The sequence below is a fragment of the Haliaeetus albicilla genome, chromosome 14 (assembly GCF_947461875.1).
Source record: "Haliaeetus albicilla chromosome 14, bHalAlb1.1, whole genome shotgun sequence".
NCBI lineage: Eukaryota > Metazoa > Chordata > Aves > Accipitriformes > Accipitridae > Haliaeetus > Haliaeetus albicilla.
The window spans coordinates 454106-471614 of record NC_091496.1 but is presented as its reverse complement, the minus strand read 5'-3'; the positions used below and the strand labels follow the sequence as shown (position 1 = coordinate 471614).

General features: G+C 47.9%; 1 protein-coding gene across 19 annotated transcripts in view; it reads right to left on the bottom strand.

Moving 5' to 3' along the window:
• The window catches only part of SHANK3 (SH3 and multiple ankyrin repeat domains 3), a 396403-nt gene that overhangs the window by 124084 nt on the left and 254810 nt on the right, over positions 1–17509 (bottom strand). For 17 of the 19 annotated variants that reach the window (XR_011327682.1, XM_069801392.1, XM_069801393.1 and 14 more), the window contains 2 exons: positions 5610–5726; positions 2858–2933 (listed from right to left, as the gene is read on the bottom strand). Coding sequence is in view for 18 of the 19 variants with exons in the window: in XM_069801392.1 (XP_069657493.1) it covers positions 2858–2933; positions 5610–5726 (193 nt within the window). In the remaining variant the exon portion in view is untranslated. The remainder of the gene's footprint in view (positions 1–2857; positions 2934–5609; positions 5727–17509) is intronic. The other 2 variants (XM_069801391.1, XM_069801394.1) reach the window with 1 other exon arrangement.

Sequence of the window (17509 nt, the reverse complement as noted above, 5' to 3'; positions counted from 1 at the left end):
CCCTCAGTACTTGTGTATGCATTTTATCAGGCCCATGGACTAACCCCATCCCTGCAGGAGTTGGCAGTGTCTCTGTATGCCTCCCAGGTCACTTCTCTCACCCCTTGTACACTTCCTTCTTGTGTCTGAGTTCAGCGAGGAGCTCACTGTGCATCCCCACAGGCCTCCTGCTGCCCCTGCCCAATTTCCTACTTGTCAGGATGGGCTATTCCTGAGCTTGGAGGAGGTTGTCCTGGAATATCAACTAGCGCTCTTGGACGCTTCTCTCCAGGACAGCATCCCATTGGATTTTTCTGTGCAGATCTCTGAAGAGGCTAAAGTCTGCTCTTGAGACATTTGGGTCAGATGCCCAGGCTTCTTCCATCATGGAGTGCAGACTTCAGAGTCCAGGAATAGGACCAGTGTTGGCCATTTCAGCAGCCACAGAAGACATCAAGGAGAAGGCCATGCCTTGAAATCTGCTCCCTGTAGGGCTGGCAAACCTCCCTTTGGGCTTCAGAGAAAAGCCCACCTCACCCACAGCTCCCAGCAGCAGCCATACCAGGTCAGGCCAGCTGTCCTCCCAACTTCCCAGCAACAGCTGAGAGTCGGAACACAAGGAAAGAAGAACAGAGCAAGAACACAGCGATGCCTCCCCACCACACGCTCCTGACCTCCGCTGCTGGATGATAAGCGAGTCCCTGAGTCAGAGCTGGTCTCTTCATATTCAGAAGCCTGCAAATGATTTTTCTTCCTCAGGTTTGTCCCGCTGCTTTCTGAACCCCTGTCAGTTTTTAGCACTCACTGTGCCACTTAGCAAGGAGTCACACAGGTTAGTTGTACATTAGATGAAGAACTACATACTTGTTTCATTCAGTACCTCATGTTCTTTTATGGGAAGACACAGCGATCAACTACCTCTGGTTCACCTTTTCCGTATCACTCATTTATGGACTTCTACCAAACCCCTTCTCCTTCAGCATCATTTTCAAAGCTTGAGAGGTTCAGTCTATTTAGTCTAACCTCTAATGGAAGATGTTTCACAGTTTTTAGCACCTGTTAGTCTTCTCTACCAACTTTTCAAGTATTACTTTGGTCTGAAAGACCAAAACTGCAGGCAGGTTTCAAGATGTGGTTATAGTACAGATTCATACAAAGATATTCATAATTACGTTTTCTATTTTGTTCTTTTTTGCTTTCCTAACAATTCCAAAAATTCAATCTGCTTTTGCAGGTTTGGCCTGGAATCCCTAAATCTTGTTGCTGAGCAGAAGTCAGTCCAACACCTCCACTGCATATGAAATACTCCTACTGGTTTTCTTCCCATATGCATTACTTTCTGGTTTTCTGTGTTGGTGTTCAGCTGCTGTTTTACCATCCACACCCAGTGTCACCAGTGGCCCTCCTTCACAACTGCTTTAGCTGTATTTTCTGACCTACGCTTTGGTCTGGTTTTTTGAATGTCTCAGTGCTAAAGAAGATGTTTTTACTGTGATGTCACAGTGATGTCAGATCTTTATTCCTAAGCAACTACGAAGAGCTGAAAAATCTTTAATGGGCAAGAGTACCTCACAGTGTTTCTTCTGGTGTGTGTTATCTTGCATGTGCCAAAATAAATTTATTTTACTATCACACTGTTTATCAACCCAGCTTGATGCAATACCATCCGCCTACTCTTCTTTTGCTTAAGGAATGCAATTCTGACTCATCTGCAAATTTTGACCTATTTCCTGCCCTTAAGACCAAGAGCAACCAGTGAACCCAGCACAGACCTTCTAGGGGTTCCCTGTAGCATTTGGCCATGGTGGAAATGGACAGTTTTCCCCCTGTTTTATTTCTTTACTGTTTTCTGAGTCATAGCAGCATTTTCTCTTTCGCCCCATGATCAGTTAAGAATATAAACAGCCCTGAAGAAGTGTGTCACAGGATTTTTGAAAATCAAAACAAGTTACACACATTATTTTGAGTAAAAAGTGCTCAGACCCACGGAGACAGATTTAGGATAAGAAGCTCAGTAAACCAGTACACATTCACTGCTTTGTGGGTAAGCTTCAAGACTTCAGGATAGCTTAGGTTTTATATAATGAATTCTCACAATTTGCTCCTCTCACGTCACAAGCAAAAAAGCCCATCCAATTACTTTAATGACCAATAGTTTTTAAAAGCACTAAAGCCCAACTGCAAGCAGAGATCGTGTTCCACAGAGTAACCTTACATTTATCCCTCAAACACAGAACCCCAGTGCCCAAAGCGTGTTCCTGAATCCAACCAGCAGATCCATTCCTACAGCCCAGCCTTCTACGAACACGCCCACCAGCCACAGGCACTCAAGACTAAGCACAAACCAGCGATGTCACCCCTGCTTTCAGGATTGACTCCCTGTTGAGTTTGACCATCTTTCCAAAGGTCAGTCTCCACACTGAGGTGAGTACGCTCAATTGCCATGTACCAGAACAGCCCTGCTGAACAGCCCTGTAGTCCCAGCAGCATGTTCAGTACTGCTGGCAGGCTGGAGCGACAGCTGTCTTCATGCCATCCCCTGCACAACAGCATCCTCTTTTCCCCTTCAGAGCAAACCTGTAACTCTGTATCTGCATTCAACGTATGTTCCTCAGTTCCCAGAGCACACCAAAAATTCTCCAGAATGTTTGTTCCTCAACTGCAACGTAAGCCAGATTGCCCTGCAGCTTCAGCATTTTATTCACCTAAGCCTTATCTAGGATGTAATTTAGACTACAACTGAATTGACCAAAACAACCAGAAAAGTTTCCTTCCTGTGAAATTAAAACAATATATACTGCTCTGTCAGGAAAAGGAGATACTTTTTGCATGGAAATGGATCTCCTCATAATCACAAAGCAAAGATGCTGATGCTTACCTGTGAGAGGTGAAATTGTCGTAAGAGCCCACAGTATAATGTCTGAAGAGACGCTTTGTTCTGTCTTCTCTGGTTTCTACAAGAAAAAAGACACATCACAAAGCTGAGAGTTAAAGGAACATTTCTTCGTTGTCTCTGCTTCCCCTACATGTATACAAACACTTTCATGCAAGCGTTTATCAACACACAATAATCTGTGTGCAGACACGTGTCAATGTGATCAGTCCCATGCATGCTTGTGTACAGTCCCATATGCACACAAACAGCTTCTGTGAATGCAAGATCTATTCACCAAAACTTCTAAACCACATCAAGTCATCAAATTTCACCAAGACTCCAAAGCGGAGCCAAAGAGGAGTATCGACGCTGGTAAGGCAAACACACACTCCATGTCCCAAGGCAGCAGCCAGATTCTTTCCCCTGTTCTGTTTGGCCACATCAACCTTGCATGCCTCTGTGCAGAGGGATGCAGTTCCCACAGAAGAGATGGTAATAGTCCTGCTTAGCCTTCCTTCTCACCCCGTGGTCACTGAGCTCTCCAGGTGCACAGGAATTATGAGGAAGGAAAACTGGGAACCCAGAGAGACTTCTGTTACACTCATCCATTAACCACCGGTACCATCTCCAACAGCACTTTGGCCAAAGTCAGGGCAGCAAGTATTTCAGGCTATACTTGTTGGACCCAATCTCCCCTTTAGGGTGTAACAACTCAGGAGGCTACTTGCTGCCTCAGATGTGTGAAAAAGCCAGAGAACCTGCCAGCCTGACCTGTGAAGCCAACAACAAAAGAGATGCCAGGGCCTCCAGGTTGCTGGATGCTGAAGGAAGGCAGCCTGACTCATGGCTAAGGGGACAGAGAGGCCACTGCAGACATCTGGAATACAATCTGCAGCTAATGGCTTAAGAGGAGACGTGACAGGGAGATGTAAAAGAATTTAAGCCAGACACTCCCAGCTACCGTTCTTGTAACACAGAATGAATTTGCATCACACTATTTATCATCACACTATTTGCATCACCAAATTTATTGCATTACCCAGGATCACTGTTGCATACTCACCCTGCAGAAAGCAACTGGGTCCTCACACTAACCCGACTGAGTACGTTACATTGAACCAACTCACCCATGGCTACAGTAGGGTGATGGGACTCCAAACAATCAGGTAACTCCACTTCTCTACTTTGCCACCACTTTCTTTTGAAGCCCTTGGTGCTGCTCACTGCATGACTGGCTACACCACCAGGTAGGCTGTTGGTCTGATTTAAAGTCAGCAGGTCTTTAAGCATGCTAACTAGGGCAGTCGTGTAGAGGAAATTAATAAAGGGGATGAATAGGAGAAGAAATAAAGAGCAAAGTATAGAAGACACTCACCTTTTTTCTTCAGTGGGGACACAAACTGTCTGCACCCAAAGCAGTAACAATGCAAAATAAACATTTGTTTTTACCTGCATTGGAATTCAGAATGGCAACGGCCAGTGGGAAGGGGCTGCAAAAGCAGAGGGGCAGTTTTTACTGTTATTACAGCACTGTCAATTCAATGAACTTTGTTTTAAGCTCAGGACAGGGTGCCCTTTCAAACCTTTCATCCTGGTCTCACAATCACACGAAACCATCGCTGCTGGCAGAGGGAAACGTTGCCACAGCAGCTGCAACGCCTGTTTCCCACCCTGGGGACAGATGACAGCCCTCAAGGCAACAGCAGCAGCCGCCATGCCACTCCACCAACACGCTGTCCTGCCTCTCACGCCTCCCTGACAGGCGCTAGCTGCCCTCCACTACCAGACACTGCTTCCAGAGATTTGGCTGTAGCCTCCCAAACCCAAAGGTGCCTCTGCATGGGGTAGAAGGTACACACTTTAGCACAGATGTCCTGGTCTCGGGGAACCTCACCCTCAGCACGCACCTCCATTTCACACACAAAACGCGCTTGCTGTAAGGTTGAAAGAACAATTAACTTTACCGAAGTTTAGAAATAAAATCACCAAATACAGTACTTGTTTATACTATTGAAAACACAGCCTGCCCCCCCCCCCCCCCCCCCGCCCCGATTCTTGGGTTTTCTGCTCCTCTTGCATGTTTGTTTTGGTTTTTTTCAGCTTTTTCCTTTCTTTCTCAGAAGAGCTGAAGAACAGCCCTGGCATTCTGGCACTTGTTCCCCCCAGAACAACACCCTACGCTTTATAGTTCTGGCTCTCCTTCCTATGGCTGCAGTCTCCAAAGTGGGGCACACAAGGCAATCCACTGGGGTGCAGGAAGAAAACATTTATTGTACCATTAATAAAATTTTTAAAAGTTTTTAAAACAGTGTTTATTCCATCTTTATCTCACTATTTTTTAGTTTCTATTTGTGCAGGTGCTTTACAGTGCACGTAGTACATCACCAGAGTAGTACAGGTATATAATTCATAAGTAAATATATGTGTACGGGTGGTGTGTGCTCAAAAATTTTTTTTTACCGAGGGGCATGTGATCAAAACGGTGAGACCCCAGTGCATGGGACATGCAGCATCACAGAGATTAAGGCAGGTGCTCTGGCAATCCCCCCCAAAAGAAGCGAGTGCACAGCAACCCCCCCAGCAAGCCCACGCAGGCAGCGAGGACAAGGACGCCTCATACGAGGTGAGGTGCAGCCCAGCCCTCGCAGTGCTGTGGCTTAGGAGCGTTTAGGGGACATTGCTGTGCAGGGAGCAGCCCCTTGTGATCCCATGTGCTATTCCAGCCTTGCTGCTGTGCATCACCTAATGTGTTTACCTAATCCGGAGGGAGATTTCTTGGCGCCTGATGGTGCAAGGGGGGCTGATGGCTCCCCGTGAATCTTCCGATTAGGTGGTCGTCCACCGAGTCCTGTCCCTGCTGTCCTAGGAAAAACTGTCTCAAAGAACCAAGGAATTAATCTTACTGGCAAAAAGACACGCTACACCAAGAAACAGAAATGTTAAGGACTGATCAGCACAGCAACACACCACAAAGAGTTAAAGGGGATAACCCTTTTGCCTGGATCATCTGAGGCAGCTTCTCACCTTGCTCACCATCCTCTGTGGAGGCAGAGGGTTGTCAGCTCCGAGTCAGGCAGGGATACCGGGCTCTACCCCCAGCAGTACAACCAAAGCACACTGTGGCCATAAGGAAAACGAGGCACCATGTGTTCTCAAGGGGGGCTGACATGCTGTTGGGGAAGCACCTGCACCACACACCGGCTCCTTCCCCGCTGCTGCAGGAGCGCCCAGACAACAGCAGTGGAGAGCAACCTCCTGCTCTAGTGTTGCCTGCACGCCATGCACAGAGCTAGGCAGTGGGGATCCTGCAACGGTTCCCACTGGTGAACGAGGCAAGACAGCAGAGGCCTAAAAAATACCTAAAACATCAAGACAAGTCTTGTTTGTTGTGCCTGTGAACAAGTTGCCACCCACAACTCTTTCCAACCTGATACGGATGTACGAAAAGTGGGAGGGGGGAGATGGGAGAGGGAAGGAAGGAGGGCTCCCGTGGAGGTGCTGGCATGGCACAGCCCCAGCAGGTCACGACAATGACGGTGAGCACGTCCACCCTCTCCGCCTCATGGCATGTGAAGACACTCTTCAGTGAGAGACACCCACCGTCCCCTCAGACTCCTGGGAGGGAGGGAGCATGGTGCTCCTGCAGCACAGCAAACCCTGTTCAGACAGGCACCCTCTCCTCCCACCTCGCTTCTCCCCTTGCTCCTGCCTTTAGGAAGTCCTGCTCCCCCCAGCCCCATGCGCCTGTACTTCAGTCCCTTCTCGTCCCTCTTCTCCACTCTACTCTGCCTCCTCCTCCTCTCCTGCCTCCCTCCACGCATGCACAGACACTTGTACCTCATCTGCAAACACCTCTATTGATCTCATTCCAGATAAAAGAATGGTGATTTGGTGACGGGAGCTGGATTTATGGGCTGTCCGCAGCCCAAAGGCTCGTTCTCTTCCTGACTCCTAAATATAGCTGCTGCTGAGCGCGTGCTTAATGGAGCCGTCACAGAGGCACCAGGGACTGAGGCTGATGGATGGAGAGGAGCGAATCACTTGGAGCTAGGTGTGGAGAGGGAGGCTCTATATTTAGAGAAGAGAGAGCAAGAGGACACCAGGGCAGCCCGGTGGGACGGGCTGTGCCCACAGGGTGGCAGGGGCTCATCCAGACACAGAGAGCAGCACAGCCAGCCCAGAAGGACAGGCACAAGCAGGGAAGCAGGAACAGGGAACACAGAATGGTGGAAAACTATGGCCTGGAAACCAGGAGGAGCATGTGGATGGGTACAGGCTGTACCCAAGCTGCTCTGTAGACTGCCTGTAAAGCGCTTTTGTAATGTTTTTAACAGGCAAGTCTTTCTAGGTAAGTCTGCCTAATACATTAGGTAAAAATACAGGAATATTAACATCCCATGGCTGGCCAAGAGCAGTCTGGACGTGCCAATGAAAAGGCTCTGGGCCAGAAGCAGGTCTCACACACTGACTGGACAGAGAGCCCTGCTGGGCCAGAGTGGACTGACGAGAAGCTTGGGTGCCATTCCCATGCATCCTCCAGCACCTGGATTTTCCCCATCTTCCCTTCTCTCAGGCACCAACATTGGGTTGCAAATAGAAAAAAAATAACTCTTTTAGAATGTGAAATTATGCCTTTTTGTCTCTACAGAATGTTGGAATTGTATTTCTAAATACTATTTAGAATTTAATTTAATTTAATCTTATTAAATGCAAGATTTACGCACTTCTAATTATTGGCAGCAATTTCATGATCTATTTTTGACCCACTGCTCCTGCATCACAACAAGCACCTTAACAGCAGGCATCCTTAGAGGTGAACAGGCAGAAGTACCCCACACCAGCCAAACAAAGGACCGGACCTTGCAGCCAACATGCCCCAGCAAGCACCTTCCCCAATGTCACCGGCTGCATGCCCTTTGGGACAGCACAGTGGCTGCCTGCACCGCAGCACTGGGTGAAGAATGACGAGTCATTTTTTGGAAACTGATCTCTTTAATCATTTGATGCAGCAGCAGGGACGTTACGGTTATCATCCAAGAGCCACATCAAACCACCTGAGAGGTCAAGGTCACAGAAAACCATAGAGCCATCAGGCAGATCAGGAATTGAGGGACGGAGATACCAGTTAGACTCTGTGCTAGCCAAGAAAGACAGTTTAAAATAGATTCTATCTTCTAAGCTGAAATGCCAACTAAAAGCAGTAACATGCAAGTCAGAGGAGATAGGGTCTCAGGAATGGAGAAGGCTAGGGTCCATATTTGTGCCTTCTCAAGTACATGGACACTTCTTGTGCCAACACACCCATGGAAGAGGCTCGCAGATGCCCTGTCTCAGTACAGGAGTACTGATTCATTGCTTTTTGAACTGTCTCACCACTCTGGAAGAGACACCCTATTCAGCTGATGCTCTCAGTGAAGACAAGTGGTGGGTGGTCTCACCCTCTTGCAGTGGCTGGACCATGAGCCTGGCTGACGCTGTTCTCAGTGCCAAGGGAGAGCTGAGCTGCTCTGTGGGTACAGCCAGCACCAGGACCACAGGCAGAACCCTCCAAAGCTGGGAAGGAGTTTGGTGGGAGAGCTGTGGTGCCACAGCACACCCGGGAAGCCGTGTCTCAGCCCTGGAGCAAGCGAAGTGCTGCAGCCTCCCCATTCCCTGCTGCCCTCCCCAGCACGGGCAGCCAGAGCACTGCTGCCCATTGTGGATTTCACCCACGCGTCCCAAACCATGCTCTCGAGCACCTGACTCAGAGTAGGCTGATGAGAAAGATACCATGACAATTAAAGCCTCTTCCAGGCTCTGTGCCAGGCAGCCAATCTGGCTGGGGCAGCCTCAGAGTGCTGGTGATGAAGAGAAAGGGAATTATTTCAGAAGAAGAAATGCTGAACTATGCTGAGAGAGGGAAGGACATGCAGTGCCTGAGACCAGAGAGGAGCCTGATGCTCCTCCACACAGAGAAGGAGCCAGAGCAGGTGAGACGCTGGAGCGCATCACCTCTGCTGCCAGCTGCGGCAACCACTGGCCAGTGCTCCCGTGGCAGCAGCGGGTCCTGTTCAGGCAGGGGCTCTGCCTGCTGCAGCCTTGAGCCTTATTTCAAGTGCAAGAAAGCATGGAAACCCTTGAAGTATGGCTCTTCCCCTTCTCACAGGGCTGCCAGGAGAACGAACCAATTCATGTCCCTGCGGCACCTGGATCTGCTGACTGAAAACAGAGAAAAGCCCAAGAATGTATTTGCTTAGTGATTTGTGGTATTACTGTGTTTTATGCAGAATGGTTAACTAATTTATGCTTTCCCCATGACCAATCTTTACCCTATAAAGTTCAAATACAACTTTTCTCTGAGAGTGAATAATTTTAGAAGCCTTGCTGTATCATTCTTAGTTTCATACAACAATTTACATACAAGATGTGAAACATTTGGTGAAACCTTGGCCTGTGTTACATGAATGCACAGAGGACATAATTGTATTAGTCCCTCTTGCCCTTAATTTATGAGTTATACTTGCAATACAATTATGCTTGTTAGAGTTTTTAGTTTCTCTGTAACTGAAAAAATGCAAATAAAATGAAAGTCTATTCTCAACTAATTATGAGTCAGAGAGCAGCATCTGTGCATTACCTCTCACGGGGACTTAATGGCCAGGCTGTCAGCCTGAGAGGACTGGGGAGATCAGTTAAAGCCACAACGCCCAAGCAACAAACATAGCAGAGCAGGGCCCAAGGAGGTTATGTCCTGGAGAAGGTCTCCACAGCTATTCCATGTGGATTTATCCACATGTATTTCCAGAAGTGCCATCCAGGCAGCTGTAGTTGTTTCTGACTGAGCCCAAAGCCCTCGTTGGGTGTGTGGGGGTACTCTGTCCAAATCTGCCTTCCTCTAGCGTGGGGCCGAGGTGCTCGGGGTAGGCAGTCCTCATCCACAGCCCCCTCAGAGGCCACAACATGTTGGGGGAGGCACCAGTTGCAGCTCCCCAAGCAAACTGCTCGCTCTGGAGACACTGCCGCCATGAACTCATCAGCAGGACGTGTCCCTTGGGAGAGGGCCACAACTCTGCAGTGCCAGGGGAGGCGGGATGACAACACAATCCCGGTAGAGATTTTCTTCTTCTGGTTTGTTGTTTTGTTTGTGGGTTTTTTTAGATATAAAACAAATCTATGAGGATCAGGAACTCCCACAAGCTGCTAGTTACCTCCAGAGAAGACCATTTGTGCCAATGATTTCCACAGCCACATCCTAGGGTGAAGCCTGCCCGTCCTGCACCAACACCTCCGTGCTAGGAGAGATGGGGACCTGAGCGATGCCATCTCCTTGCTGTCCAGAAGGCCAGCAGCAGGAGGCCTCAGAGCCATAACCCAGTGCATGTCAGTTTGGGTTCCTGACCCCGCACCACGCACAGCAAAGGGGGGACTCAGAAGCGCAAGGACCCTACCCGAGCGTGAAGACCCACGCAAACACCTTTGGTACTGACGGCCTGCGTTACTTTGCCGCAAATCCACCTGCCGCCTGGCACACGTCACCTCCCTCCAGACCCCGCTCCCCTCCAGGGACAGGAGCCATCTGCATGGCACATGAAGCACCAGGAGCCACCTCCCTGTTACGGGGACCACGGCTCTGCTGATACCACAGGGGAACAAATTCCTCAGCACAGCCCGGGACAGGTGTTTTCGCTCCCAACACCCGCACAACTTACTGCCCCGCCGTTACAGGGACAGTGGTGTTGTGAGCAATGGAGACTGGGCAAAGCTGCTCAGGGGCTGCAGCGGGCAGGCACAGCACACACTTGGTATGCTCCTCCTCCGCGGTTCGCAATGCATGTGAAATATGAACAAATTTTCAGCGGAGAGCTTCCCATTGAGGGCTACCCTCCCACTGATGCGCAGTCTGAAACCAGGGCAACTACACCAGTAACACAGCTGCAGCATCTCTATGGGACTGCGCAGAGGTGTCACCGAGCAGCATCTTGTTTACACATTCATGTGTTTTTCCTACCTTCCCAGATCTCTAGGGTTCAGCAAATGGCATGGCAGTGCTTGACACCGCTTCACCCTTTTACCATCTTGGCCTTCATGCTGCACAACAGGTTGACGTGGCCCAAGGGTCGCACAGGCCCTGAAGTTCTGCATAGAACAGCACTGAGACAGAGAGGGGCTTCCTTCTGTGTCTGAACAACAAGAAGCTAGAATAAAAGCATCCTCGCTGAGACCAGTGAAACCTGCACCAGGTGAAGCAGAGGAGAGAGCTGTTCATCCATTACAGCACTGAAGAGCCGCCTGCCATGAAACCGCGAAGGCCCTGCTGGCCACTGGGCTTTGCCTAGTGCTGAGGAGGGGACAGCTGTCTCCCCGGACACATGAGGAAGTTCTTGAGAAGACAGAGCAAAGCTCTTCACTGAGGTGTATGGCAGGAGCTACCCTCCAGAGGATGCAACATCTCCCTTTCATACCACTGAATCTACATGGGAATGCTTCATGCGAAGTACACAACCATCTCTGCACCTGCCAACTGCATCACTCTTATGGGACAAAAGCACTTCAGTCATATTTATGCTTCTTATCCTTGCCCTCTGCAGACAGAACCAATGTCCCCATGTCTTCCAGGGAAAGATGCCTGCAGAAACCTTCCATGCAGACGACCCAGCTCACTGAAGCACGCCTGGTGCTGACTCACACCAACGGGCTGAATCCTTTGTCCCTGTGCACATCGACAGAACTGTAAACCTCCTATGAATCTGTCCCCAACATGAAGATGGTACCACGGAGAGGAACAGTCACACCAAAAATCAGGTGTTTCTAGTAGAGTAAGGGCTCCAGGGTCAAAAGGATCACACTGAAGATAGGACTGTGGCCAGACCCGTGGACATTTTAGTGCCCACAACCCTCAGGGCAGCCTGCACTGAAGTTCTGGCTATGAGCTGGATCTTAATCAAAGCCTGTAATGTCCTTTCTGGAGTTCAGAGTACGCGGATGCAGACACAGCTAAAGCTATCTGAGGGGGATATACCTTATAAATGAAGTGTGTCTGGTCTTCTGGCAAAACAAAAAACCAGGAGTGCCTCTGGAGTACGCTCTTTTGCCCACAGCATCTAATTTTCTTGGGTCCTGACCTAAAGGCTTAGCTTAACTAGACCTTCAAGTAGTAGTCAGGACCATCAGAGTCAAAGTAAGGTACATAATGGGAATTCAAGCTCTTTCTCAGATTCTGGTACTAGGTCTATTTTTAGAGGTGCAGGCTTTAGCATGGGTAGGGAAGTGCCAGATGGCCATAGCAGGCTCTGTTATGACCTCACTGATGGACAGGATCACTTTAACAGAAGCTATATGGTGACAGACATCCAAGAGCACATATGTTCACACTGCTCGGTGTGCAAAGATGCAAGAAATCTGACATCCTGCTGAAGAGGTCCTGAAATGATATTCAGTAGTCCCACAGAGTGGAGAGCAGTCTTCCCATGAAGGAATCATGCCTCTGTGACAAGCTGCTCTTTGAAGAGTGCTGTCCCAACACCCAGCCAAGAGAGGGGATCACAAAAAACAAAGAGGGGAAGCTGGCAAGTGAGATTTGTCCCCCTGCAAAAGCTCATTGCCAAGCAAGGAAACCCACTGACAGCACAACCAACCTGGAACTTGGTGCCAGCTACGGAGAATGGAGATTCTGGAGACAGGGGCATGCACTGGGTACCTCAGTAGGGCGGTGACACTGCAAGTAGCGCAGGAATTACAACCACAGCAAGCCTGGGGAGGATCATTTGTGTTTCTGTCTGCCGGTCCTCAAATATTACACTCCTGCTGCAGAAGGAGAACTGGGATTGGCACTGAAGACTGGGGCACTCTCATTCTGCACAGTGACTTAAAAGACTTCCCAGATGGGAAGGGTCTGGTGGAAGACCTTTCAAGAGGATGGTTTCAGGGAGGCTTTGCACACTGGCAAACAGCAGCGGTCAGTGCAGATGCTCTGAACAAAGAATGTGCTAGAATAGGCTTCATTTTTTTTCCCTCAGCAGCGGGAGTATCAGAATCATTACACCACTAAACTTAAGGAACACAACCTCCATGGATTTGCCTAATCTCCTTGGGAGCCTTTAATCTGCACTAACTGCAGCAATAAGATCCACAACTGCGTGCTGTGTGGAAATAGCCCATTTTGTGGCATTAACCTTGCTGCCTAATTTCATTGACTGTCCATTAATTCTCATGTTTAGACAAACAGTGAATCACTCAACTTCTCAATACTTTCTCAGACTCCCATTGTATTCTCTTGACAATCTCCCCACATGTGCCTCTCTTTTTAATTCATTCTCTCCTCATCTGGAAAGTCTTGTGGCCCACCACTGGCAATCTCCATCTGCTGTAAAACTTGCCTGCTTATTTATATCCTTTGCTTTTTATCTTTCAACAAGTTGTTTTGGTTTTTTTTTTTTTTAAAGCAGATTTTGAGAAAGCCTACTTAACAGCTTTTTGACAGCCCTTGTACACTACATCAATCCTTGTCCCAGTGCCTGTTGACTACTTCAAAGACTTGTAGGACATCTAGTGGGCTTCCCCCTAACAAGGTTTTACAATAAGGAAGAGTCAATAAAATACTGCTTTATTCTAGTTTTCACTAATTTGCAAGATGAAAAAAAAAAAAAAAATCAGACTTACTGGTCTTTATATCCTGGCAGTGGTGTTTGTCTATTATAATGAAAAATAATGCAGTTAAGGCTAAACTCTTTAAGCAAGACTTCTTTTTTTCCCCTCATACAGAGAAAAGATGATGCATACCGACTATGTAGTTTTTATTCTAGTGGTAACTACAGGAGATGCTGAACAACAACTATGAGAGATGAGTACCTTAAAATTAGCAATTCTAGGTAAGAGTTCTTAGCCAGGATCTTTTAAGGATCTCACTGATGATCTCTCTGGAATAACATTTTCAGTAAGCCCTGGAACACAGAGCAAATAACTGAGGAGTAGAAGAAAGCTGAGTCAGTGGCAAGTGTTTCAAGGACAAGTTGGGACGACTCTTGTAGTTATGGCATGAAAGACTGACATCGATCTTGAGGTACATGTTAAACCCACTAAGAACTTGATTATTTGATTTGGTCGCTAATTTTGATATTATTGAAATGGGTCACCTGGAACTTAACAGCAATGCTGTATCATGTTTTACCTTTGGAGCGTATATCACAAATCAATTACAAAGTTACAGAGGAGATCTAGGTTGCCTAAGGGAAACCTAACCTTAATCAGTGCTCTACGCTTTACAGCGAGATACCCAGCCCCAGCAGGACCACCCATACTACCCGGGTTCCCCACATGCTTAATGGCAAGACGAACACTACCGATGGCCTCTGACTCAGACCCCTCAAATCTGAACTTGAGCTGCCTGAACCAAGAAGCTTCCTGGAGCAAACTTCGAGGGCATTTTCACACACACACATGTTGTGATTCAGACTGTCCAGCCAGCTCTGAGGACGGGCACCTAATTAAGAGGCTTCTACCATTCACCAGCTGCCCAGCAGCCTGAGGCTGGACAAACATTTGTTGCAAGCTCCAGAAGATAAGAAACAAAAAAGTTAACTGAGAAAAGCAGGGAACTAGATATAGAAAGGATTTGTATCCATTTCTTTTAAGCCTGTTGAGCTACAGAAACAATGGGAAGTGCATAGTACAAAACAGCGCCAGAAGATATTAGCAACTAATAATGACACAGTTGCTTAAAAAAAGTCAGAAATTCTAACTCACTAACTCGTCTGAGCTAGTATCAAAGACAGTGCCAGGAATGAATACAACATAAATCAGCCTGAAACAAAAATGATCAGAAGACACTAACTACAGCAACTTACATAGCATCAACAGACCAGCAGAAACTTTACAGAGCTGGAAACAACCAGCCTGTGGTCAAGCATTCAGATGGCAATAAAAAGGACTGACTTCTGTCAAGAATTCTGGAATAAGTTACAGGTAAGCTTGAGTCCACTATGTGCAGAGTAGTGCTTTGCTGAAACAAGAGAGATGCAGAATTCAGAATTATTCCATTTAGAGCCTACAGCCAGCACCTCCTCTCCTCCCAGGCTACCAGAAGCAGCAGTGCATATCTTTGTTCCAGGGAGCCTCTTGTTCTTTATGCTCTGTAATGTCCATAAAACTATTCTGCTGAGTCCAAATTCCTTCTGCAGGAGGCCAAATAGCCATGATGTGTTTTTTTTTTTAAATTAAGTAATGCTACAGACTTTTTTTTTCTTTTACAGACCTAAACAAACCAGCCCAGAAGAAACCACTTCAAGCAACTGCTTTTTTTGCGTTCCAAATTCCCTTGCTTTCTGAACAGTTCAAATGTCAGCCTGAGTGCTTTAAGACAACCACATCCTTAGTCCTTGGAGACATAGTACAAGAGAGATAAACAGGCTAAGAGTGCCAAGGCATTGATAAGAGGTTCATAGGTAATTGGCAGGGGAAATTGTGGTACTTTGTGCTGTTCCTTGATACACCCTGCTTGACCTCAGTACTCTTATACCCATCCCTTTAAGGAACACAGGTGTTCAGTTCATGCCCAGAACATTTGTAGAACCTAAACCTGACCACTAAACTACTCATGATACATCTATGGCTTTGTTGCTAAGTGGTTAAAACAGTATGAAGTGTTCTGTTAAGGAAAATGTTAAGGAAAAGTGAACCTGGAAAGACTCTGGTGTCAAAACTTTTAAGTTCCCACTTTGAGAAGGGGAAAAATTAGAAAATCTAATAGACATTAGCTTTAAAACCTAAGCAGCACCTTGGGATATTCATAACACTGACCTTTATTCTTGACCGCAAGAGGAAGCTGCCAGCAGACCAGCAGATTAATTAAGATGGGAGGGAAGTTCAGAGAAACAAAGGGGATCAAGGTTAAAGGCAGCACAGCCAGAGAGGAAGCCTAACGTAAGCAGCAATGTAATGGGAGACAGGATCAGGCTTGGAAGGAAATCAGAAAAGTGAAAAAAGAAGTCAAAAGGATTTTTAAAATGCTGGTATAGCAGTAGCCAGAGGACTCGTTCCCACCTCGTGCATGACAACTGATGCACGTTGGATGGAAAAGCAGCTCTGCTTGGAAGGCTGGATGGTGCACCAGGCCCAGGGGAGATGAGAGGTTATCTGAGCTCTTGGAAGATGGATTTAATTTGCATGCTTTTCCAGCAGCAGCTGGCTGGCCGTGTCAATCAATGCTCCAAAATCTACAGCTCTGTTGTTATCAGGTCTTCAGCCATTTCTGCCCATGCTCCTGTGTATTCATGTGCTGCATGCATAACTCCAGCTGGGACAGCAGTCAGCTGCAGAAAGCTCAACACACGTTTCCTGTTCTGTCAGGGAATTGCCACCTCATGAGCGGCCAGATGGGAAGAGTCATCTCTCTCCAGCCAAGAGACCATGGTAAAAGCAGACGCATTTCATTTTAAGCTGCAGATCTACTCTTGCCACCACTCTTCATGTGGAAGTAAACAGCTAGAAGGATAGTAGAAGAGATTGTGTCAAAAGCTTTGATAAAAGCCAAGGTGTACAACAACCACCAGTCTCTCCTTGTGCACAGAGCCAGCCACCCCAATGCAGAAGGCCATCAGGCATGCCAGGTACAATTTGTCTGTGGTAAATCCATGCTGGTCATTCCATGCTTTTGCTCCTCTGCTTCCCTCGCTCCTCCTGTCCCAAGCTCGGAGCTTTCTTAAGGTTGCCTGTCTACCTGGGCGAAGTCTGAGTACTGAGTGCACGCTGGCTGGGTCACATATGATGACTTGGTAGGCAGCAGGCCAAGAAGGGTTCCAGCTCAGTTCATGCCAAAGTCTCTCCCCAGGATTGTTAAGTGTACGGACTAAAGGGGGGACTGAACTCAAAGTCAGAAGGTGAAACGCAGGGAGTCACAGCAGGGCAGTTTGCAGCACTTGCGCTGCTCCCCAGCTGCATCTGGCGTGCGAGCTGTCACTCAGTATCCTCCGAGAAAGCCAACTCTGAGCTTGTCACCAAGTGCAGGCGCTCATCATGCAGCACCAAGGTGCAGATCCGCTCCCAGTGCAGCTGCAGTGGAGCGTTTGCATGTCCATCTTCTCACTGATTGTTCTGCAACACCACATTGAAGAGCTGGAAAAGGGAAAGAAGGACCTTCCTTCCCACAGGGGCTCTCGGGATGGTGTTCCAGCTCCTGAGGCTGGGCTTGTCCTGCTTCGACTCCCAACCTGCTGCGCCAAGGCAAATGCCTCCTTAGGAACTCCTTCCCCCCACGCAGGGACTCTCAAAGAGCCCGCTCAGAAAAGCCGCAGTGTTCAGACTTGGTGCTCGCTGCTCAGGCAGGGCTTCTCCTTTCCAGCCCTGGGAAGTTTAGCTGACTGAATTTTTTCCTTTCCTGCTGTCCATACTTCCACTTCTATCGCAGTCTTTCTTGAAAAAGCAAGGTATTTGTCAAAAGCAATGATTGCTAAATTACAACAAGGTACATGGGTGCTACATGTGAACACCTACAACCAGCAAGACCCAACCCATCCAAATGGCCACAGGGGACATCGCTCTACACACCATCCAGTCTCCCTGTGGATGAGGCTATATCCCCCATTAGTTCAATACCACCCCAGTCTCACTTTAGGATAGAGTTCTCCAGAGAAGGATCACCATTGGTCAAGGTAGACTCTGTAACATACCAAGAAAACAAAA